The sequence below is a fragment of the Balaenoptera ricei genome, chromosome 17, assembly GCF_028023285.1.
Source record: "Balaenoptera ricei isolate mBalRic1 chromosome 17, mBalRic1.hap2, whole genome shotgun sequence".
Lineage (NCBI taxonomy): Eukaryota > Metazoa > Chordata > Mammalia > Artiodactyla > Balaenopteridae > Balaenoptera > Balaenoptera ricei.
In genome coordinates this window covers 32,124,201-32,148,465 of record NC_082655.1, presented here as the reverse complement: position 1 = coordinate 32,148,465, position 24,265 = coordinate 32,124,201, and the positions used below count along the sequence as shown (strand labels likewise).

The window sequence follows — 24,265 nt, the reverse complement described above, 5'->3', positions numbered from 1 at the left end:
AAAATTGTTTCACATTGTTATAAAATAAACCTTAGTAGGCTTAAATAAATATGAAAAGAATAAGACTGAGAAAAAATTACTGAGGCATTCATTTAATTAAAATCAATATCTTCATCATTTTCTGTGTTTATTGATATTTTATATTGTTAGTTACTTGAATAAGGTGAACCTTCCATATCATTTACAATGTGGTGAACCATAAACTGGTAGCTATACTAAAGAAAAATTAATGCATGTTTTAGGTCACAGAGACTGCCAAATAAACTGTTATTGCGATCAGATTGTTTTATTGAAACTATACAAGTACTCACATACGGAAGTAATAGTTGTCGGTAAAAGGTTGAAAGATGTGGGTTTGTTTTTTTTTTTTTTTGCTCTAATCTACACACTTGCTTTTGTTTACTCTTGCTAAAGTGTCATCATGAAGGAAAGCAGGGCTGGCCTGGGGCCAAATATGTGAGTAATCAAAATTTAACACAGGCTCCCTTTTGCTCAGCTCTTTGTTCTTCTCATCTTAAGATCATCTCTCTTCCCTGGAACACAGTTATTAAATATTTGTCATCTTGTTTCTAGCTGCAACTTATCTTTCTGTCTCCAGCCTTTAGAAGACAGGGCAGCACATTACAAATGCTGAGGAAGTATATTTGATTGAATACATAAATGAGTGAATGAATCAATGAATGAATTGTAGGCCCAAATCCTAGTTTGTAGCCCAACCAGCACTACATTTTTAATGTTGAAGATCCAAAATTAATTTCCCTTTCCTTATTTTTTACTCCTTTTAGTGTTTCCAGTTTATCTAGTTATAAAAATATAAAATTATGATTGCAGTAATTAACATTAGAATATAAATGATTTGCCCTCACAAAGTTATTTGCTTTATAACTACTTTATTTATTTATTTATTTATTTATTGGCTGTGTTGGGTCTTCGGTTCGTGCGAGGGCTTTCTCCAGTTGCGGCAAGCGGGGGCCACTCTTCATCGCGGTGCGGGGACCGCTCTTCATCGCGGTGCGCGGGCCTTTCACTATCGCGGCCCCTCCCGTTGCGGGGCACAGGCTCCAGACGCGCAGGCTCAGTAGTTGTGGCTCACGGGCCCAGCTACTCCGTGGCATGTGGGATCTTCCCAGACCAGGGCTCGAACCCGTGTCCCCTGCATTAGCAGGCAGATTCTCAACCACTGCGCCACCAGGGAAGCCCAAGTTATTTGCTTTAAATTTAAATGAAACTCTATTTTTGTAGCATTTCAGCCGTTGTGGTAAGAAAAAACTAGACTGTGACCAGGTCTTTATTTCAGCTAGTTTTCCAAGTAACAAAGCTAGTCCTGAGAAAGATGGTTAAGTATGTACCAGATACACAATATAAATTTATTTACTGATTGATGAGAGGATTCAAACACTGGGATGATATCTCAAATATGAATGTCTGGGTTTTGTTATATTTCATTGGAAGAAAGACTTTTACCTCATCATTACAAAATTTTAGGACACTATTCAAATTTCCTGATAGTCTTGTCTAAGTATTTCATGCAGATGAGGTTAAGTTTCGATCAAAGAAGATGATCAGTGAGAACTATTTCCCCATTTCAGACATCAATAGCAGACAATTTCCTGCCAGCCTGGGAAAATAGGGTAATAGGATGTTGTGTGACAATGTGACAGAGCAGATTTTTTTACAGGAAAATGGGGCTTAAAAGTTACGTCATAAACTCTTTTAGAATATACATAGTTGGCAAATAAAAATCAGGCTGCGCCTAAGATGGGGGGGAGAAAAAAGAATATACATAGTTGAAACACAAACTATTATTCATATTATCTATTTTAGTCTTTTGAAATTCAAATTTTATATTACCAAGGGAATATGTAAATGAAATTTTATAGTCATATGTACAAAACCCCCTAGTCTGAAGTCATGTGCTAAGTTTCTTAGTGATCCTAAGTATTTCAAAACTTCTTCCTGCCAAATATTCTACATCTATTTTATGAAAAGCCTGAGGTACTATATTCTCTATATTAAATTAAACTAGGACTCTATTTCCCACAACTGCCAAAAACATGATAAAATTCATATTCTCTTTATTCAGACAACTGGATGGGGACTTCTCAATGAAACTAGTTCCGAAGATATGATTGTTTGAGTACTTCCTGTACGGGGTTCCTCAACATATTAAAGTAGAGATGAAAGGGTAATAAGGAAAATACATTTATTTATTTATTTTATAAATTTCTTTATTTGGTTTTGGGCTGTGTTGGGTTTTTGTTGCTGGGGACGGGCTTTCTCTAGTTGCAGCGAGCGGGGGCTGCTCTTCATTGTGGTGCGCGGGCTTCGCATTGCAGTGGCTTCTCTTGTTGCAGAGCACAGGCTCTAGGCATGCAGGCTTCAGTAGTGGTGGCTCGTGGGCTCAGTAGTTGTGGCGCACGGGTTTAGTTGCTCTGTGGTATGTGGGATCTTCCCAGACCAGCGATCGAGCCTGTGTCCCCTGCATTGGCAGGCTGATTCTTAACCACTGTGCCACCAGGGAAGTCCTGAAAATACATTTAAAATTTGACAAATTGTCAACATTATCAAGAACATTTTGAAGGTCTCTTTAGGTGTGTAAGCACTACATAAATCAAATATTTAGACAAGGTTCCTACAATTTAGAAATTCTCAGTCTAAGATATAGTTCTTAAAACAAACATTAAATTATAGATGCCTAGAATTTGAAACCTGAAAAAATTTTAATGATTACCAATGTGAACACTGAGGCTAAGTGATTAATAAAATTCTCCAAGTTGAAGAGTCTAAACTAGAATCTTGGTTTTCTGATTATCAGTCCGGTCTGCTGTCTGTTTTTTTAAGAATCCAGATTTCTTAACTGTCCACACTATTAAGGGAACTTGGATGATATAAGGAATACTCCATCAGCTTTCTAACTAAGCAGTGCAAGAACAGAATTCCAACTTCTCCAGTTACTGTGTGAGCTTATGAAGTACAGTTTTCCAATCTAAACCTCAGTTACTTGCTGGCAAAACTTTTATCTGTGTAGATGTACGTACGTAGGACCAGAAGAGTGACCAATCAACAGAATAACCACAGCTAGCCCTTACTGCCATTGCAGTCTACTCATCTCTATAGGAAATGGGAGCAGCACAGGCCTGGTCTCTTGTTGGTTCCATTCAGGTACAGTCTTACAGGAAGTCAGGGTACACACCGGTGGTTTATGTGCATAAACTGGGTAGCATTAGTAACAACCGCTTTGTTATTATGGTTTTAAAGTGTTTTACAGGGCTGAAAGCCATTACTATAATGCAGCTCCTCAACATGTATATTAAGCCGAGGAGAAGAAAGAAACTGAGAACAAATGGGGGTGAGAAATGCACATTTTGCTATCTTACATTTTTCCTGGTTGGTTTTCTTCCAAAGCCATAGCAACCCCCACAGAGAGGATTTTGTTTGTTTGTTTTGCCTATTGAGTGTAATATTAGAGTTAGTGAATTATCTTCTGTAGCAGCCAAAATTCAAAAAGGGGAAAAAACTGTTTAGAAAAAAACAAGTGGAAGTTTTTTAGCTAAATACACCTTTAATTTTAAAAGGTCTTAATTGTGTGTTGTCTTGTTGTTACTGATGTTGGTGTTTGAGTGAAAATGTGCATTGCAGGTCAGTAAGTATGAGAGTTCTTTAACATTTATATATGTCTTTAAATCAGATTCAGAGTTTATGGAATTGCAGTCTATCATTACATTGGGCCTACAGGTATATATTCTTTGAGTGATACAATATTTATTTATTTTAATTGTATTTAAGCATCATTAACAAGGTCATACATTTTCCATGTGTCCACAGTTCTCACCAATCCCTGTATCTTATATCTGGATACTTCATTTTTTACATTGCCCATGGCTCCTAAAAGCATTAAAGTTCACAGTCCTCAGGTTAGGTATTACTGTTGTTATTTCCCTTTCCTCTAGAGGAGAAAATACGAGGATAGAAAAGGAGTACCTTAAAGGTAAGGAGGATGGGAAGAAGTTATTGAAATTATTTGTAGATAACTAAGCAATATCTAAAATGTGAAAAGAGGATGGAAATCTGTTGAAGTATAAAGCAGAATAAGAAAATAACTTCCCTAAAATCAAGATTTCAAAAGGCAAGAAGAGCATACCTCCCTGCCTGGAAGGTCTTGTGGGTAGCAGTTAGGACTGCCTTTGGCCGTATGTAACAGAAACTCCAGTACAGTGCTTAACAAAACAGGTGTTTTCTTCCTCTTACAGTAAGAATTCCAGGATACTTCAGGGTTGATATACTGCTAAGGGAAGTCATCTGCATTGGCTCTTTCTCCTTTTTATCTACATTCCAAAGTGTGTAGATTTTGTTCTTAGGATTGCAAGACGGCTTTTGTATATCCAAGCATCGTGTCCCATTCCAGTTATGAACTAAGGGGTGGGGCAAGAAGAAGAGATACATTCTGGCTGTTGAGCAAAAACATTTTAGGTTCTTTCAAAGCCTCCTCCAGTAGTTTTCTGCTTGCATTTTATTGATCTGAACTGCATTACACAGCCAAATCTAGCTGAAGGTAATTTCAGAAAATTAGTACTTCTAACTGAACATCTTGAACAAGATTAGGGTACTGTTGCTAAAAATGAAGAGGAGAAAAGATTTGGAGTAATTTGGTAGTAGCTAACAATTAAACAGCACTTTCTACATGCCAAACACTTTACATAAAATAACTCATTTAGTACAACTATCCTCTGCAGTAGATACCCTTATATTTCCATTTTAAATATAAGCAAACTAAAGCACAAAGCCATTTAATAACATGCAAATATTACCTAGCTATGAAGTGCGTAGCTCTGTACTCTGTCTCTAAACCCCATGACAATACTATGTATATGACACCTAAAGAGGCACAAGGTTTAGAATGGTCAGGAACAAAGAGAGTGGAAGTAATGCTATTGGCTAAACTGAAAGTCTGACTGTTAAACTACTCCACAGGGGGACAATCCTATTCCCCATCCATATTTCCGACGCCTCAGTTCACGTGACTCAAGAATGAAAGACGAAAGACTTTTCTACAACTTAGTATCAGTTAAGACACCTTCAGCTTTGAGTAACAAGAAAACAATATAAACTGTCTTAAACTATAAGAAATCTTATTGGCTTTTATAACAGGGAATCTAAAAGCAAAGCAGATGTCCAGGCCTAGTATGATCAGGCTTCAGCTTTATTTGAATGCTGTCCTCCTCTGTGGGTTAGCTTTGTTTTAGACATAGCGTTCCTCATTGTCAAAAATGAATGACAGAAGCAAGTGATGCAATATTCTTCCTTGTCTATTTCCAAAAGGAGAGAGAGAAAGAGGCTCCCAATAATTCTCTCTTAAGAGCAATAAAGGGCTCTCCCAAAAGCCTCCAGCAACTCTCCCTTTTTCCAGAATTGTGTCCCTTGCCCATTCCTAAAACAATCACTAACAAGGGGGATGAGATCACATTATAAGATTAGAATTAATTAAAGATCATTCCTAAAGTAGAAAGGAAGCAAGTGTAATTGAATCACAAGGGCTGCATGGAGGAGGAGCAGTTATCTCAATGAAACCAGGATGCTGGAGGAAAGATTACTGCTGGGTTGAAATTCACAATGTTCAATAGTATATAAGTGTAAAATTCCAGAACAGCAAGTTAATGGGAAAATAATAAAAGCATCAACAAATAAGGAATAGATAACATACGAAATTTTCTGACTAGTATCAGATTTCCAATCAATAATATGGAATGCTAGAAGACAATAGAGTGATGCTCTCTCAAATTTATCGGGAAAAAAATGATTTTTAAACCTAGAATTGTATTCCCAGCTAAACTATCAACTGAGGATCAGAGCAAAACAAATACATTTTCACATACATAAAGTAAAGATTCCGGAGTTTTATTTCATATGTATACATTATGAGGAGGTTATTTAAGGATATACCTCAGAAAACTGAGAGTGAAAAGAAGAGAAAAAGTATGGGATACAAATAACAGGTATCCCTGAAAGTGGGATGCAGGTGCAATTGGAAATACAAGGATTGGTGCAAAGTCTGTGTAAGAATCAATGATACCTCTAAATTTCCTTCCACACCACACTGCCAGGTGTCAACTTCACCATACCTGGCTGAAAGCTGAGACTTACTCATTAGAGGGTAAACCCAGAGAGATTTTGTATTCAGTGATACTAACGGAAGGTGAGAACACTGTATTCAAGGTAGAGATAAAATGAAAGTCTACACACTGAACAATGAGATATTAAAGCTCTTCCCTGACTAAGGATTGAAGAATTTTTCTCTGGGGGTGTTCTGTGTTGAACTTAAGAGGAAAACACTTAGAGATATAGACAGGAACCTTCATCATCAAGGTCCCTGCCCTATCACACAAAGCCTACCACTTGACACGCACTACCCAAACTCCACTCTATCCATAGACACAAACTTCCAATAAGGTTTTTAGTGTGTCAATAATATTAGAAACAGAAAACCAAGGATAACCAAAAATGTATGGAAAAATTCTAATATGAAAGAAAATAAAGCACTGAGGAAATGGAAAATTTTCAGGGAACTAAAGAAATCTTCAAAAAAGAAAACCTATAATTACTGGCAGCAGAGAGGTAAGAGAAGAAACAAGAACAGGATACTGAAAAAGAACTCTTTAGAAAACAAAAGAAGCTTAAAAAATTAAAATATGATCATATAAATAAAAATTGCAGTGAAGACTCGGAAGACAAAGCTAAAGAAATTTTCCATAAAGTAAGAAAAGTGGCCAGAGAAAGAAGAAAGGAAAACAGTAGTATCAATTCAAGGAGGCCCAAGATAACTAATTCCAGAGAAAGAGATAATACAAGGAAATTTATCAGAACTGATGGCAAACCACAAGTTTCTAGACTAAAATGGCTCAATAAGATGAGGCAACATATATTCACATTATTAAATTTCAGAAGACTGAGGGTAAATAGAAGATCCTGAAAGCGTCCAAGGTGTGACTGGGGGAAGGAAGCAGGCTACATTCAGTGGATAAGGAATCAGAATGGTGTCAGACTTCTCAGAACAACACTGGAAATGGAAGTCAATGAAGTACTGTGTTCAGAAATCGAGGGAGGTGAGTAACATTATCAAGATGGCTGAATAAGATATCCCTTGTGGAATCCCTCCATCAACAACAATTTGGTATCCGTCACAGAAAAAAGTGCTTCTGTGGGAGCTGTGGGATCCAGCAGCACATGCCAAAGTGCCCAGGAGGAGTTTTGTCCACCTGTGCATTAAGTAGTAAGCAAACCGATCTTGGTTCTGGTTGTGGATCCTGAAGTGGCCCATGAACTGGCTCTAGGACTGGCCCATGGAACAGAAGCCCTGGAGAACACTGGCTTAGACAATCACCCATGGATGAGAGAGACTTTGTGGAAGTCCAGGAGTCCGATAGAGAAGTTCCAGCACACTGTTGGAACAAAATATCTGAGACTGGACAAATTGAAGAGGGTGAGAGGAACAGCTTGAGTTTACCTGCATCACCCCTCCCCCTAGGTGGCACAGTTCAGTGCCAAGAAAGCCCTTCTAAGTCTGTGATTTCTCCCATGAAGGAAAATGAGAACGTGAGTGAGTGCCCAGCTTCCCCAGCTGTGTGGGATGCTACCAGAGGCCCATTTCTCTCTCACTCCATCTGTAGTACTGAGTCATAAGCTGTAGGACTGGGAAATGGTAGGCGGCTGGGAGAACAGCAGCCAGGGCTCAAAATGCATCAGAGGAACATGGATCCCACTAAACTGCATCATGGACTCCATCAGGAGGCCCACACCATAGCTGTTGGGGTGCCTTACCCATGAATCCCCCTAACTGGCACATGGGTACCCATAGCACACTGTACACCACACCCACACACCTCCACCCTGTGACCAGCTCCCTGTAAAGCTCCTGAAGGTAGCAAGAGCAAGATTTGGCAGACAACTAGTGAGCATGTGCAGAAAGCTGAACAGAATTTGTGGGTGAGAAAGTGACTGCAAACTTGAACATTTAACATTGCCTTTGGGTAAACAAAAAGGAAGCTGTCAGTAATTGGCCGGCTGTGCAGCAGGATGGAAAGAAAGTATACAAGCTTAATAATTCTGCCACAAGAGGGAGCAAGAAGTGTGGAGAAAGCATATCTAAAGAAAACCTCAGAATCCCTAGTAGGCCCAAAAGAAGGTAGTTCTTTTCCAAAGTTAGTCAGTAAAGACTGGAGAAGGTGACTACTACTTAAAATGTGACGTAAACAATGCAAGACTTCAAGGAGTGTGAAAAATCAAGGAAACATGACACCACAAATGTATTATAATAATCTTCCAGTAATGGACCCCAAAGGCATGGAGATCTGCCAGTTACCCAATAAAGAATTCGAAATAACTGTTTTAAGGAAGCTCAGTGAGCTACAAGAAAATAGAGAAACAGAACTCAATAAAATCAGGAAAACAATTCATGAACAAAATGAGAAGTTTAACAAAGAGATAGAAATCATTAAAAAGAATCATAATATAAAACTACTGAGGAAAAAGAATGCAATGAATTTAATGAAAAATACAATATAGAGTATCAACAACAAAATGGATCAGGCAAAAGAAAGAATATAAGAAACAGAAGACAGCACTTTGAAATTATCCATTCAGAGAACAAAGAAAAAATAATAAAAAAGAGCAAAGAAAGTTTATGTGATCTATGGTATACCATCAAATGTACCAATTTGCAAATTATTGGAGTTCCAGAAGGAGAGGAGAGGGAGAAGGGGGCAGAAAACTTATTTTGAAAAATAACAGCTGAAAAATTTCTAAAATCTGGGGAGAGATTTGGCCATGCATGTTTTTGAAGGTCATAGGTCCCCAGACAAAATCAACTCAAAATATCTTCTCCAAGACACATTATATTAAAGCAGTAAAAAATCAAAGAGAGAATCTTAAATGCAGGAAGAGAAAAGAAACTTATCTTACAAAGGAAACCTCATAAGGATATCAGAGGATTTCTCAGCAGAAACGTTACAGTCCAGGAGACAGTGGGATCATATATTCAAAGTACGGAGAGAAAAAACACTTCCAACCAAGAATACTTTATCTGGCAAAGGTGTCCTTCAGAAATGAAGGAGAGATAAAGACATTCATAGACAAACAGAAGCTAAGGAAGTTCATCATCGCTAGACTTGCCTTACAATAATTGATGAAAGGAGTTCTCCAAGCTAAAATAAAACAACTCTACTTATTAACATGAAAACATATGAAAATATACAACACTGGTAAAGTTAAGTATATGGGCAGATTAAAAAATGAATTCTGTAATATGGTGTGTTAACAACTTAGTATAAAGATTAAGGGGAAGGAATATTAAAAATAACTATAGCTACTGTAAGCTGTTAACAAATAACATAAAAAGAGGTAAATTTTGATATCAAAAAATTAAAAAGGGGGAGTAAAAAGGCAGAATTATTGTATGCAATCAAACTTAAGTTGCTATTAACTAAAACACTGTTATATCTATAAGATGTTTTATGTAAACTTCATGGTAACCACAAAACAAACACCTACAGTAGACAGACAAAAGATAATGAGAAGGAGATAAAAGCATACCACTATGGATAATCATCAATTCAGAAAGACAGACAGAAGGAAAGGAAGAAAGGAAGTCGGAAACTATATAAAAGCCAGAAAACAAAAGATGGCATTATTAACTCTTTACTTATCAATAATTACTCTAAATGTAAGTGGATTAAATTCTCTAATCAAAAGGCATAGAGTAGTTGAATGGATTTAAAACAATACTATATGTTCCCTATAAGAGACTCACTTCAGCTTTAAGGACACACATAGGCTCAAAGTAAAGGGATGGGGAAAGATATTCCATGCAAGTGGAACCTGAAGAGAGCAAGAGTAGCTATACTTATATAAGAAAAAATAGACTTTAAGTCAAAAACTGTAATAAGAGACAAAGAAGCTCATTATATATGATAAAGGGGTCAACAGATCAAGAGGCTATAACAATCATAAATATATATGCACCCAACATAAGTGGATCTAAACATACAAAGCAAATACAGATCTGAAGGGAGAAATAGACAACAAAAAATAATAGTAGAATATGGAGGGACATCAATATCCCACACTCAACAATGGATAGATCATCCAGACAGACAATCAATAAGGAAATGTTGCACTTGAATTACATTTTAGGTGAAATGGACCTAACAGACTTATACAGAATATTGTATCCAACATTAGCAGAACAAACATTCTTCTTAAGTGCACACAAACTCTCCAGAATAGATCATATGTTAAGTCACAAAACAAGTCTCAGCAAATTTAAGAAGATTGAAATTATACCAAGTATCTCTTCTGACCACAATGTAATGAAACTAGAAATCAATAACAATAGAAGAACTGGAAAATTCACAACTATGTGGAAATGAACACTCTTCTAAACAACTCATGGGTAAAGAAAGAAATCTAAAGGAAAATTAAAAAAATATTTTGAAACAAACAAAAGTGGAAAATCAACATGCCAAAACTTATGGGATGCAGCAAAAGCAGTACTAAGAGGAGTGTTCATAATGGTAAGCTCCTACATTACACAAAAGAAAGATCTCAAATAAAAAACTTAACTTTACAACTTAAGGAATTAGACAAGGAAGCATAAACTAAGCCCAAAATTAGCAGAAGAAAGGAAATAATGACTAAGAAAAAATGAGAGAAGACTCAAAATCAGAAATGAAAGAGGACACATTACGAAAGATATCACAGAAATGCAAAAGTTCATAAGAGACTACTGTGAACAATTATATGCCAATAAACTGGATAATCTAAAAAGAAAATGGATAAATCCCTAGACACATACAACCTACCAAGAATGAATCATAAAGAAACTGAAAATAGGAACAGACCAATTTCTAGCAAGGAGCTGAAGTAATCAAAAGCCTCCAAACAAAGAAAAGCACAGGATGAAAAGTTTTCTCTGGTGAATTCTGTCGAACATTTAAAGAACTATTGCTGGGACTTCCCTGGTGGCACAGTGGTTAAGAATACACCTGCCAATGCAGGGGACACGGGTTCGAGCCCTGGTCTGGGAAGATCCCACATGCTGTGGAGCAACTGAGCCTGTGCACCACAACTACTGAGCCTGCACTGTAGAGCTCATGAGTCACAACTACAGAGCCCACATGCCACAACTACTGAAGCCCACATGCCTAGAGCCCGTGCACTGCAACAAGAGAAGCCACCGCAATGAGAAGCCCGTGCACCACAACAAAGAGTAGCCCCTACTTGCTGCAACTAGAGAAAGCCTGAGTGCAGCAACGAAGACCCAACACAGCCAAAAATTAATTAATTAATTAGTTAATTAATTTTAAAAAATAAATGAAGAAGTATTGCCAATCCTTCCTGAACTCTTCCAAAAAACTGAAGAGGAGGCTAAATTTCCAAACTCATTTTACAAGGCCAGCTCTGACACAAAGCCATATAAGGACACTATAAGAAAAGAAAGCTACAGGCCAATATTCCAAATGAATATAGGTGTAAAAATTGCCAACAATGTATTAGCAAACCAAATTCAACAACATACTAAAAGAATCATACACTGTGATCAAGTGCAATTTATTCCTAGGATTCAAGGATGGTTCAACATATACAAGGCAATAAGTGTGATTCACAGCATGAATAGAATGCAAGACAAAAATTATATGAACATCTCAATAGATGCAGAAAAATCATTTGACAAAATTCAGTATCCTTTCATGATAAAGACTGAACAATGTGAATATAGAAGGAACATACCTCAACATAATAAAAGCTATATATGACAAGCCCACAGATAACATCATACTCAATGGTGAGAGGTTGAAAGCTTTTCCTCTGAGGTCAGGAAAAAGACAAAGGTGCCCACTGTCACCACTCCACCTCAGCATGGTATTAAAAGTCCTAGCCAGAATAATTAGGGAAATAAACAAAATAAAAGACATCCAAGGAAGAGAAGTAAAATTGCCTGTTTGCAGGTGATATGATATTATTTTTAGAAAAATACCAAAGGCTCCACCAAAAAACTGTTAGACCTAATAAATAAATTCAGTAAAATTTCAGTATGTAAAATTAATATACAAAAATAGGTTGTGTTTCTAAACACTAACAATGAACTATCTGAAAAAGAACATAAAACATGGCCATTTACAATAGTATCCAAAAAAAATACTTAGGAATAAATTTTACCAAGGAAGTGAAATATCTGCACACTGAAGTGTATAAGACATTGATGAAAGAAATTGAAGATAAATGGAAAGCTATCCCTGATTATGAATTGAAGGAATTAATATTTTAAAAATATCCATACTATTCAAAGCCATCTATAGATTCAGTGCAATCCCTCAAAATTCCAATGGCATTTTTTCACTGAAAAAGAAAAAAATAATTCTAAAATTCATATGGAACCACAAAAGATCACACAGTGCCAAAGCATTTCTGAGAAAGAAGAACAAAGCTAGAAGCATCACAATTCCTGATTTCAAACTATATTACAAAGCAACAATGTAATCAAAACAACATGGTACTGGCATAAAAATAGACACATAGACCAATAGAACAGAATCTAGAGCCCAGAAATTAATTCTCACATTTAGCTTTAACTAATATTTGACAAGGAAGCCAAGAATACTCAATGGAGAAAGGATAATCTCTTCCATAAATGGTACTGGGAAGTGTACAATCACATGCAAAAGAATGAAATTGAACCCCTTTCCTATACCACTTACAAAAATTAATTTGAAATCAATTATAGACTTAAACATAAGATCTGAAACAGTGAAACTACTAGGAGAAAATGGGAAAAGCTCCTTGACATCGGTCTTGGCAATGATTGTTTGGCTATGACACCAAATGCACAAGTAACAAAAGCAAAAGTAAATAAACTGGACTACGTCAAACTAAAAAGCTTCTGCACAGCAAAAGAAACAATCAATAAAATGAAAAGGTAACCTATGGAATGGGAGAAACTATTTCCATAACATCTATCTGATAAGAGGTTAATAATTAAAATATATAAGGAACACAACTCAATAGCAAAAAACCAAACAATCCAATAAAAAATGGGCAGAGGACCTGAAAAGATATTTTTTCAAACAAGACATACAAATGGCCAACCAGTACTTGAAAAGATCTTAACGTCCCTAATCATCAGGAAAATGCAAATCAAAACCACAGTGAAATATCACTTCACACCTGTTAGAATGGCTGTATAAAAAAAGACATGAGATTAAATAAAAAGTGTTGGTAAAGATGTGGAAAAAAGGGGATCCTTGTACACTATTGCTGGAAATGTAAGTTGGTACATCTACTATGGAAACTGTAGGGTGGTTCCTCAAAAAATTAAAAATAGAACTACCATGTAACCCAGCAATCCCACTTCTGTGTATTTATCCAAAGGAAATGAAATCAAATCTTAAAGAAATATCCACATTCCCATGTTCATTTCCACACTATTCCCAATAGCCAGGATATAAAAACAATATGTGTCTGTCTATAGATGAATGAATGAAGAATATTCATGTATGAATATTATTCAACACGAGAAAGAAGGAAATCCTTCTAGTTGAGACAACATATATGAAACTTGACATTATGTTAAGTGAAATAAGTCATACAGAAAAAATGCAAATACTGTATGATATCACTTATATGTGGAATTTTAAAAAGCTGAACTCATAGAGTAGAATGGTGTTTGCCATGGGTTGGGGAGTGGAGGAAATGAGGAGATGCTGATTCATGGGTACAAATTTCCAATTATACAATACATAAGTCCTGAGGATTTAATGTACAGCATGGTGACTATAGGTAACAATACTGTATAGTATACTTGAAAGTTGCTAAAAGTAAATCTTAAATGTTCTCACTACATACACACACACACACACATGGTAATTATGTAAGGTGATGGAGGTGTTAACTATATTGTGGTAATCATTTAACAATATATAAGTGTATCAAATCATCATGTTATATTTCTAAAATTATATAATATGATATGTAAATTATATTTCAATAAAACTGGAAAAATAAAAATTCATGGAAAATAATTTGCACCCTAGAATTCTATACCCTCTCAAGCTATATGTCATGTATGAGGGTAGAATAAAGAAAATTTTAGTTTTGCCAAAAGTAAAAAAAATTACATTGTACATAAATTGTCTCAGGAAGCTACATGAAATTTTACTCAAAAACAACAATGAAAAGAACAAGAAGGAAGGATGAAAGGAAGGAAAGAAGGAAGGAAGGAAGGGAGGGAGGAAGGGAGGGAGGGAAAGAGAAAAAAAAGGGCATAGTAAACCATGGAAGAGGAAGACACAGTATTCAGGAAATCTAGAATATAATACAGGACAAAATTAAGGGAATTCTCAGGAGATGATGGAAAGGAAGTTTTAGTCACAGAGAGAAATTAGTCTAGAACTGAGCAGAAGGGCGAAAGCTTCCAAGAAGGACACCTGCATGGGGGGAAGAAAATGACCTGCTAATTTATCTGTCTTTGAATGTACTGATGTAATAATGTACTTGACTGTATTGCACCGGCAAATAATTTGGGGATAAAATGGTGATAGGTCATGGAAAACAGAGAAAATGACAAAGAAAGTAATTATTAACTTCAGGAAAAACAAAGAGATCAAAAGAAAATGTAATCATCATATCCTATACAGATTAACTGTTAACAAAATATAAACTTTTGGTTTAACAAAAATTTTGAATAATGTGTGTATTAGGGATGTATAAGGTATTATATGTTCGTATTTTTATAGTAGATAGTGATATGGTCAATAATATCTAAACCAATAAAATTTTTAAAGTAGTAAAGCATGTTATTTAGAAATATGAGTTGAACATCAGGAGAATTAGCTAAAAAAGATTTGACAGTGATTATACCTTTGGGAGCAGGAATTGTCATTGGGCTGTTGAGTAGGATAAGGGAGTGCTAATTTTTGTTATAAGCCTTGAAAATCTATTTGACCTTTAAATCTATGTACATCTATTTGTTTAATCAAAATAAAAATAGTTTTTAAAGGAGTATATTAGTCATATAATTTAATTTTTATTATAAGATACATTTTTAAAGTGATATAATTATCCTTTTCAGCTTCTTTTAGATGATTTCATTATCAGTATGCCCTAGCATGGTTATTCATAATCCTACATCTTCAGTTCACCCTAAATCCACTCCTAATGCATTATTTTAATACACTTTGACAAGTAGATAAAAGCAAAGATAACTGATTTGATTAAGTCTATACATATAGCAAGTGTTCTCAAGAAGCTGTTTAATTTCTTCTTTTGCATTTAGGAATTTATGGCAAAAGTTATAGGTTGGAAAATAAAGTCTACCACAGAAGTATAAACATTATTCATGCAAATTATAACAACATTCATAAAATTTATGTGCAAGGTAATCTGTTAGATGGTTATTCAAATGTGGCAAAGTAAAGTTGAAAATAAAATCAGACATCTGGGGACAGAATACCTGTAATCAGGAGGCTTATAGATGTGCATGTCAATCAGTCTTCATGCCCTTGAGGAACTCTGAATTTGAAAATGCTACCTTTTTCCCCACATTTACCCCTGATTGAAGTGAATGCCCCAAGTCAGTAATTGATAACATCCTTATTTATCTATGTTAAAATTGTAGATTTCCCATTTAAAGTTCCTAAGAATGTTCTTTGCCATTTCATGGTTGCTCTGGAAAAAAATATCATCAAAAGTGCTTATGATGGTTATTTTTTTGCCAACTTGACTGGGCCACTGATTGCCCAGAGATTTGGTAAAACATTCTGGGTGTGTCTGTGAGGGTATTTTCGGGTGAGATTAACATTTGAATTGGCAGACTGAGTAAAGCAGACTGCCCTCCCTAATGTGGGTGGGTCTCATCCAATCCATTGATGGCCCGACTAGAACAAAAAGGCAGAGTGAGAATTTCCCTTCTGCATGATTGTTTTCTAGCCTGGACATCAGTCTCCTCCAGCCTTCATACTGGGACAAAGACTGGAACTTACACCATCAGCTCTCCTGGTTTTCAGGCCTTCAAATTCAGACTCTCCTGGGTCAACTGAAGATCCAGGAACTTCTCAGTCTCTATTACTGTGAGTCAATTTCCTATAATCTCTCTCTCTCTATATATATATTCTGTTAGTTCTGTTTCTCTGAAGAACCCAGACTAATACAGTGCTTTTATATAACTTTTCTGTAGGAAAATAGAAAATTCAGTTAAATTGGTATTTCTAAGTACAGTGGTCCCCCCTTATCTGTGGAGGATATATTCCAAGACCTCCAGTGAACACCTGAAACCACAGATATTACTGAGCTCTATATATACTATGGTTTTTCCTCTACATGCATACCTATAATAAAATTTAATTTATAAATAAGGCACAGTAAGAGATTAACAACAATAACTAATAATAAAATAGAATAATTATACTGTAATAAAAGCTATGTGAATGTGGTCTCTCTCTCTCAAAATATCTAAGTGTACAAATATAATGCCTTTTCCAGCATAACTACTTATCCTGCACTGTGGTCATAACATTAGCAGTTTGAGGTGTGACAGAAAAACTAGCATGAATTTCTTTTTCCTTCTTCACAATTCAGGGATAGAGGATCTTAGATCTTAGCAATCTTAGCATACAATTTTTTTTTTCTTTATTGAGAACTTTCACCTTTTCACTTAACGGAAGCGCTTTAAGGCTTCTCTTTGGTACATCTGAATTCGAGCATCACTATTCTTGCACTTTAGAGCCAGTATTAACTAAAATAAGGGTGACTTGAACACAAGCACGGTGATACCACAACGTTCAATCTGATAACTAAGATGGTTACTAAGTGACTAACTGGTAGGATTCGCTGAACAAAGGGATGATTCACGTGGGGTGGGGGGGAATGAAGTGGGATGGTGTGAGATTTCATCATGCTACTCAGAATGGCATGCAATTTAAAACTTATGAATTTTATTTTTTTCTGGAATTTTCCATTTAATATTTTGGGCCCAAGGTTGGCCACTGGTAACTGAAACCACAGAGAGCAAAACTGCAGATAAAGGGGGCTATTGAATAGTTAAGCTAACTGAAGTCATGGATTGCTAATTTTGTCTTTTGGCTTGAATGTAACAAGAATCAACTAATGCTAATTTAGGCCAAAAATAATTTTAAAAAGAAAGGTGGGGAGGAATTTATTTTAAGGAGACATAGTATCTCAGTGACGTGAAGGGCAGAAGCCCATGAAGGGGCTAGAACAGGACATGGGATGCCATTTCATATTCCCAGCTCTGCTTATCTCAGGACATTTGTTTTATTTCGTTTTCTCTCTACTGGCAAACTGTCACTGTTACTCTGTTCACATGGTGGTAACCATGCCATAATTCCAGAGGTTTTACTTTTCATTCATTCAAGAGACTAGCCCATGTAAAGATGAAACTCTTAATACTAACTCTAGATTCCTGAGGGAGGAATTTGATTGGCCATATTTGAGTCAGGTACTCCCCTTGGTCCATGTATCCGCCATCAGGAGCATGGAGTCATGTTGTGCAAACATGGCTGCCACTTCTTGCACCTGTGCCCATGTGGATAAGGATTGGGAAGAGTAGGAGTCCCCATATAAAACAGGATAATTCTGACCTTACTTTTCCTTCCAGTAATTATGTTAGGACCGTCTATGTGTCCAGCCCTGGGGCTGTAGTTCTGAAAAAGACAGACATATTTCTTGCCTTCACAAACTATCTAGTTAGGTGTAGTAGGTCAGGGAGGGGGCTGGTAAGGATTGAATTTATATGTATTTAAACTGCCGATATAATACAATGCAATGAGTGATATTATGCCGACAAAGAAGGTGTTATGGAACTGAGAAGAGATATCTCACTAAGACTTGGGAGGTCAGTGACGTCTTCCTGTGAAAAATGACATCTATACTAAAACTACAAAGGTGTATAGAGATTAGCCTGGTCAAATAGATGAAGATACAATATAATGGAAATGACCAAGACTCTAATGTTTATGTAGACACATAGGTAATATTGATGGAACCAAAAAAAGTAGTATTGGAATGTTGATGGGTGTCTTGGTTTGGATTTCCCAAAAATCAGATCCTGAGAGAAGATAAGACAGAATTAGTCCTCTAAAACAGATTCTTCCACCAAGGATGGCCAACAGCAATATTAGGTTTGCATTCTTCCAGTGTAGCAACACCAGTCGAATAGAAGCACCCTTTCCTCAGTGGTTTTAGGATAAAGTTCCAGGGCTGACTCTCATAGAAACAATTTGAACCATTGAGCCAATCACTAGAGACGAACACGTGGGATATTCTGATTGGTCAGGGACTAGGGGATTGGGGAAGGCCACACTTGCATTACATGACCAAAGAGAAGACGTGGAGGAGTAGTTCTTCAAAAGACATCACAGCATTACTACCAGAAGAAGAGGGATGGATGCTAGGCAGGCAAAATCAACAGATGTCTTCTAAAACTTGGGGCGTTACTCCTTCAATATTTATTTTGCACTTGGAGGTGTGTTATGCATTATACAGACTTAGCAACAAATACTTTTTTTGTAATAGAGTTCATCCTATGATTTTCCTCTATCAGAATAGTAATTTGGACATAAAGGATGATTGCAAAGAATAAAAACTTAAATCATCCACATTTTGGTTTTCAGTACATTATAAAATTCTACACAAAGAGAAGAGTCATTCTTAATGCATATTGGATCAGAGATTTTTTTTCACAGATATTTTTGAAAATCCGATGAATTGATTAATTCAGTAGACTGCCCTTTAGTAAATTTTTTGTACATGCATACTTCTGTCAAGGGGATTGACCATCTACATGAAGACCAAGTTAAATCTCGGATCTAGACTGACTGAATGTTTTCAAAGCTCTTGGCTCCTTTGCAAGTAAGCAGACAGTCCTTTTCATAGTTGTAACCTAGGAAATGCCATTTCGATGAATTTGTTGATTTTTATTTTTAAACTGCTGAAATTATAAAGATACACAAACACTAAACACTATATTCATACTGCATTCTTCTTCAATTCAGTGCCACAATCTTAAATTAAGGCAGATAAACTGTATTCAACTTCTGGTGAGGTACAAGGGCAAAAAATTAAGTCTTTCTGAAGCCTTTGAATATTGTTTATTCTCATAATAAAGAAGGCAGCTTGCTGCCTAATAAGATGTGGCCTGGGAGGTTGCTTTATCAATTTGTTGATCCCTTAGAGGAAAAAAAGCACATTTTAAAAGCAAATTCAAGAGTGAGACAGACCTGAATGCAATCCATTTACACTGAGAGCATGTTTCGGTACTGTGCCAAATGAAGAATTTTTGTACAGAAATTTATTCCTTCTACTTGCCTTCCCTAAAAAATATGATGTTCAAGAATTAAGAATATCTGTGTCTTTAGGAAGAACTGTAGGGTTTCCCTACCTTTTCCATAAACAATATGATAAATAACCACAAATTTGTGAAAATGCTAAAATGCTAAACTTAGAAGTTTGCCAGATAAAATACAGGATGCCCAGTTAAATTTGAATTCCAGATAAACAACAATTATTTCTTAGGATAAGTTTGTCCCAAACATTGCATGGAACATACTTATCCTAAAAAATTTATTGTTGCTTATTTGAAATTAAAATTTAACTGGGCATCCTGTATTTTAATTTGCTAAATCTGGAAACTCTATAAACTTACAAATAATATTCTTTTATTTATTTGTAAATAAACATTTGGTTTGCATATTAAAGTTGTTTTGGTACTGGTGACTCATTTTACTGTCAGATATATGGTTTCTAGCTAAAATGACTATTTGAGAATATATAATTATGTTCTCATTGAAGGTGTAATAGAATACTCGAAGCTTTGTTTTTTTCCATAAACAGTTCCCACTCCATCCCTTTCTGCTCCTGAAGAATTTTATGAAGAAAGCTAGACTGAAGTAGATGTTTCTTTATTTCAGATTGGTTTCAAATCAATTCTTTTAGCATTTGAGGAAATGTTATTAAAAGTTGCATATTTTCTGCTTTTAAAGTAACTTACCTATGTGATTTAAAATGATTTGTCTTTGAAAAAAAGAAACTTTTCAAAATGAACCATTATGTAAAGATGAAATCAGTGAGTCTAGAAAATGAATAATTCATTTTCAAGTAAATGAGAAATTATTTTGTGCTGTTACTTATACATTTTCACATTTATAGTTAAATAGTAATTTGCGATACACAGGGTATTAGTTGTGAATTGTGGCTTTCAATATCACAGACACATTTGTTGCTGTGGTTTTGCAATATCATTCCCTGATGCTTTTCTCAATTGTGGTTTTCATAATCATTGTTTGATAGTCATGTAGCTGTGGTTTGGAGCTGCTATATCCATTTGGACAGAGATAATTGCTTATAGGTTTTGCTGTCTTTTTATTTTATAACCTTAGTGAATTAAATGGGAAAAAGAAAATTAAACTTTAAATATCATTAACATTCACATTAAAAATGATGAGAAAACACAAAATGTAATAATATTCCTTAGTTTAATTCATTCATATTGACCAGAATAATATATCTATTTATAAATTTAGATGAGCTATATTTATTTCTAATACTGTAATCTGGTTATCTTATCAATCTTGCCTTGAATTCTCTGGCTTTTGCTCCTTTCAGCTTTTAAAGTGAATATTTAGTTGAGATTTATTTGTTTCTCTTTTGCTTTGCATATTTAACCATTTCAAATGCCAAAAGAAACATTAACTGTTATGATATTTTAATTCCAATGGGCATTCTTTTTGGGTGGTATAAAAAAGACAGCCAGTTTTATAAAAAGATCTTTAAAAACCATAATATATAATAATTCAATTCTAAGTATACCACTTTAATTGTAACGAATTGGAAATTAAGGAGGCAAAAATCTGTAGTTCTGTCTGCTGATTCATTCCACAACACAAACACAAATAACCCTGCTTTTCATGGTACTTACAGCTTTAATTTGTTGGTTCTTCAGGGGAGGGACTTTGTCACTTAGTGCATTTTCCACTGCAAAGAACCATGTATTCTTACAAGCTCTGCGGTAATAGTACTAATGGTAATGTAATAAAATTCACGATTGGTCTTCAGCTCTGTATTAACATTCTCTCAGCCATACCTTTCGCAGGGCAACTCTTTACACCTTCCAGAAGATGTCCTGATGGGGTTATCAATGACACTGATTACAGTGTTTCCTGCACACTGAACAGCCTGCATTATGCTCAATCAGCCCAGGCTCTCTGCTGACCTCCAGACCCTTTTAGCGTGTGGAGTTTGGCGGGGCTCACACCCGTGTTAGTCAACCAAACAAAGGGGGGCTCGATTTCAGATCAGAATGGATGACCTCACAACCTGGCGGGGGGAACGTCGGGTGCATACATGTTAACGGCAGTGGAGTTTATTAGTAAATACTGATTACATAAAGCAGCCAGTTCCACTGTCTCTTGGATAGACGCCTCGTTTAAGTCCACCTGGGAGAATATATTTAAAACTCAGTGTATATGAAACTATGAGAAACTAAGCTAGCCTCATGCAGCTTAACTTGGCCAAAATAATAACTATGCAAATCACTTCAAAATTTGTTCTTTTGTCTTGCAGTTTCCGACATACTACACACACAATAATTGAATAATAATGAAACTAAACTTTAAAAGCTAAAGAATCATGAAGTAGTTATTGGGTCTTACCTGCTTGGGAAATTATGGCAAGATCAAATCTTTTATTAGTCGCTGGTTGCTTCCCTGTGGCAGAAGAACTAAAAGAATGAAAGATTATGGGGCGGGGGTGGGACTTTAGAACTTCCACAGACTTCCTCAAAAAGTTAGTATTCTGATTAGAGATGGTTCCTTTCCCACAAGGGTAATCACCTAGCTAATGGTCCTCCTTTCTGATGGGAGAAAAATATCTGCCTCTCTCCAAATTCGGAATTTTTACAATCTAAAATGAAAACTCGAGGTGAGAAAGAGCACTTTTAGGACGCTGTTCAGCATCCCATCCGTGCTGGCCAAGTGGGGGGATGGTCCGCGTCCGCAGCGGTCTCCTTGGAACCTTGAGAGCAATGAAATGGTCTCCTGAGAGCCTGGGCAGAGGAGAGGACTTAACTGGCCCCAAGACATACAGCTGGCATTTGTGATCAGCTGGATCTCGCAGAGGATTTTGCCAGTGGCCTAACCTTCCTGCCAAATAGCTGGAAGGGCGGGGTGGAGGCTAGGGGAGGGGGCGGCATAACTGGAAGCACAAAGTTTATGGAGTGACTGAGATTTCTTTGTGCCCCACTGGATAGGCGAGGCGTGAGAGAGGAGAGTTGGGGTCCATCAGAGGGGCTGTTGAAAAGAAGTTGCCGGGAAGAGGAGGAGGGGTGCTCTGGCAAAAGCCCAGAGCTGACGCGGTGACAACTGCAGAAGGTGGCCCCCCTCCAAGCCCGCCCCACGCCTCCCTCTGTCCCTCCAACCCCCCGCCGCGCTCCTCTGAACCCCACGCGACCAGGCCAGGGCCCTAGTTTGCATCCGGACTGGCTTTGGATGCAGCCAATCCTCCTTTCGCTGATGGAATAGTCCCCCCTCCTCACAGCCCCGGCGCGCCCCTCCCTCCCGCGCCTCGCCACCTCCCGCGGCAGAGCGAGAGCTGCGCGGCCCGGAGCGGCGGCGGCGGCGGCGGCGGCGGCGGCGGCGGCGGCGCTCGAGTATCTGCCCCGCGAGCCGCGGAGAGGGGAGAGCGAGCGCGCTCCTCCTCCCGCGCCTTCCGCCCCCTCTCCTCCCCTCTCCCCTCTGCTCGCTCTCCCTTCCCTCCCTCCTTCTCTTCCTTCTTTTCGTGCCCCCCTTTCCCTTTTTTCTCTCCCTGTCCATTCGTTTGAAAATTCCCATTCCCCCCCCCCCCATTGCTCTCCCACTCTCCCCCCCACCCTCCCCACTGTCACACTCTCTCTGCCCCCCTCTCTCTCCTCATTTGCCTGCTCATCTCCAAACGTGGATCCGCGGCTCCCGGAGGAGCCCAGCGCCCGGATCCCGCGCGTCCGGAGCACCTGGAGTCCGGCCGGCGGCGGCGGCCCGAGCCTGGCCAGCGGCGGCGGCGGCGGCGGCGGCGGCGGCGGCGGCGGCGGGAGCCGAGGGAGCGGCAGCCCCGACCGCGGGCACCGCGGGAGCCCCAGTGGCAGCGGCCGCCGCCGAAATGTCCCGGCGAAAGCAGAGCAAACCCCGGCAGATCAAACGTAAGTTTGCACGCGGGGCCGAGAGTTGGTGGGATTATTTCTGAGGAGGGGGGCGCGCGGGGCGGGAAAAGGGAGGGAGGCTCGGGGAAATCCGCTCCCGCTGCCCGGGATTTGTCAAACTTTGCCTGAGCAGCTGGAGGGACAACTAGTCGGGCACAGACACACAGACAGCCCGAGCGCCAGGCAAGACAGCGGCTGCGACGAGCAGCCCACTCCTGCTCGGCTCGTCCTTCGTGCTCCGGGGTCCTTTTTAACGCGACCCCCGCGCGCAGTTAGCGCTGCTGTCTCGTGGAGCCTGTCTGGGCAGCCCCACTCATTTAGGAGATTTGTTACTAGAGCGGTTGTTGTCATTTTTGTTGCGTTTGACGGGCTGCTACTCTTGGGGACCACTTTTTAGCAACCGGGAGTGAGAACTTAGTTCTCCGAACAGCTGGTCGAGACCTCGGGGCGAGGGGCACAACGTCCCCAGGCGGTGGAAAATCAGTGTCTGGGTCGCGATCCTGGGCGGTGCCAGAGCCACGCCAAAGCCGAAGCGAAACAAAAAGTAGGTGTAAAAGTTCGCGCCTCTGCAGCAGGCAGCCGTGCGCCTCCGCCCTGCGGGCGCGGGACTGGCGGCGGGCGGGTCTGGCCGGGGGCTCCGGGCCCGTCCGGTTCGCGTCGCCGGGGAGGTCTGCGGCGCGGGCGTGCGGTTTACCTCGGGCCCTGCAGGCGCCGGGAGTCCTCGCTGGGAGGGGCCGCCGGTCGCTTCCCAGCGCGGAAGCCTGGAGTTCAAGGCAGCCTGGGCGCCGCAGAGAGCGTGACCTGAAGCCCCCGAGCCCCCGGGGGCCTGGGTGGTACTGAAAGGACACAGCGGGGCGAGAGGCACCTGCCCGGAACGCACACACCCGCAGAGCTCAACTCGGCCAACTTTTCACGTTTGGGGAAAATCCTTCCCATGGTGTTTTGTCGCCCTGCGACACGTCTTCAACGCTTTGGCCGAAAAGGAGAAACAGCCTTATTATTATTATTTTTTTTTGCCAGCCATGTGGTGTG

The 24,265-nt window shown here is 38.5% G+C and overlaps 1 protein-coding gene and 1 long non-coding RNA gene across 2 annotated transcripts in view; one reads left to right on the top strand and one right to left on the bottom strand.

Annotated features, from left to right (window-relative positions):
• Positions 1-2,244: 2,244 nt before the first annotated feature.
• LOC132351940 (uncharacterized) lies at positions 2,245-22,317 on the bottom strand. Its single transcript, XR_009498537.1, has 3 exons — positions 21,894-22,317; positions 21,714-21,781; positions 2,245-2,525 (listed from the first exon to the last, which is right to left on the bottom strand). It is a non-coding gene; the product is annotated as an uncharacterized LOC132351940 (long non-coding RNA).
• An 810-nt stretch (positions 22,318-23,127) lies between these two features.
• The window catches only part of ZFPM2 (zinc finger protein, FOG family member 2), a 459,876-nt gene continuing 458,738 nt past the window's right edge, over positions 23,128-24,265 (top strand). The window contains exon 1 of the mRNA XM_059902062.1: positions 23,128-23,233. Within this exon, the coding sequence (XP_059758045.1) occupies positions 23,194-23,233 (40 nt within the window). The 5' untranslated portion in view covers positions 23,128-23,193. The remainder of the gene's footprint in view (positions 23,234-24,265) is intronic.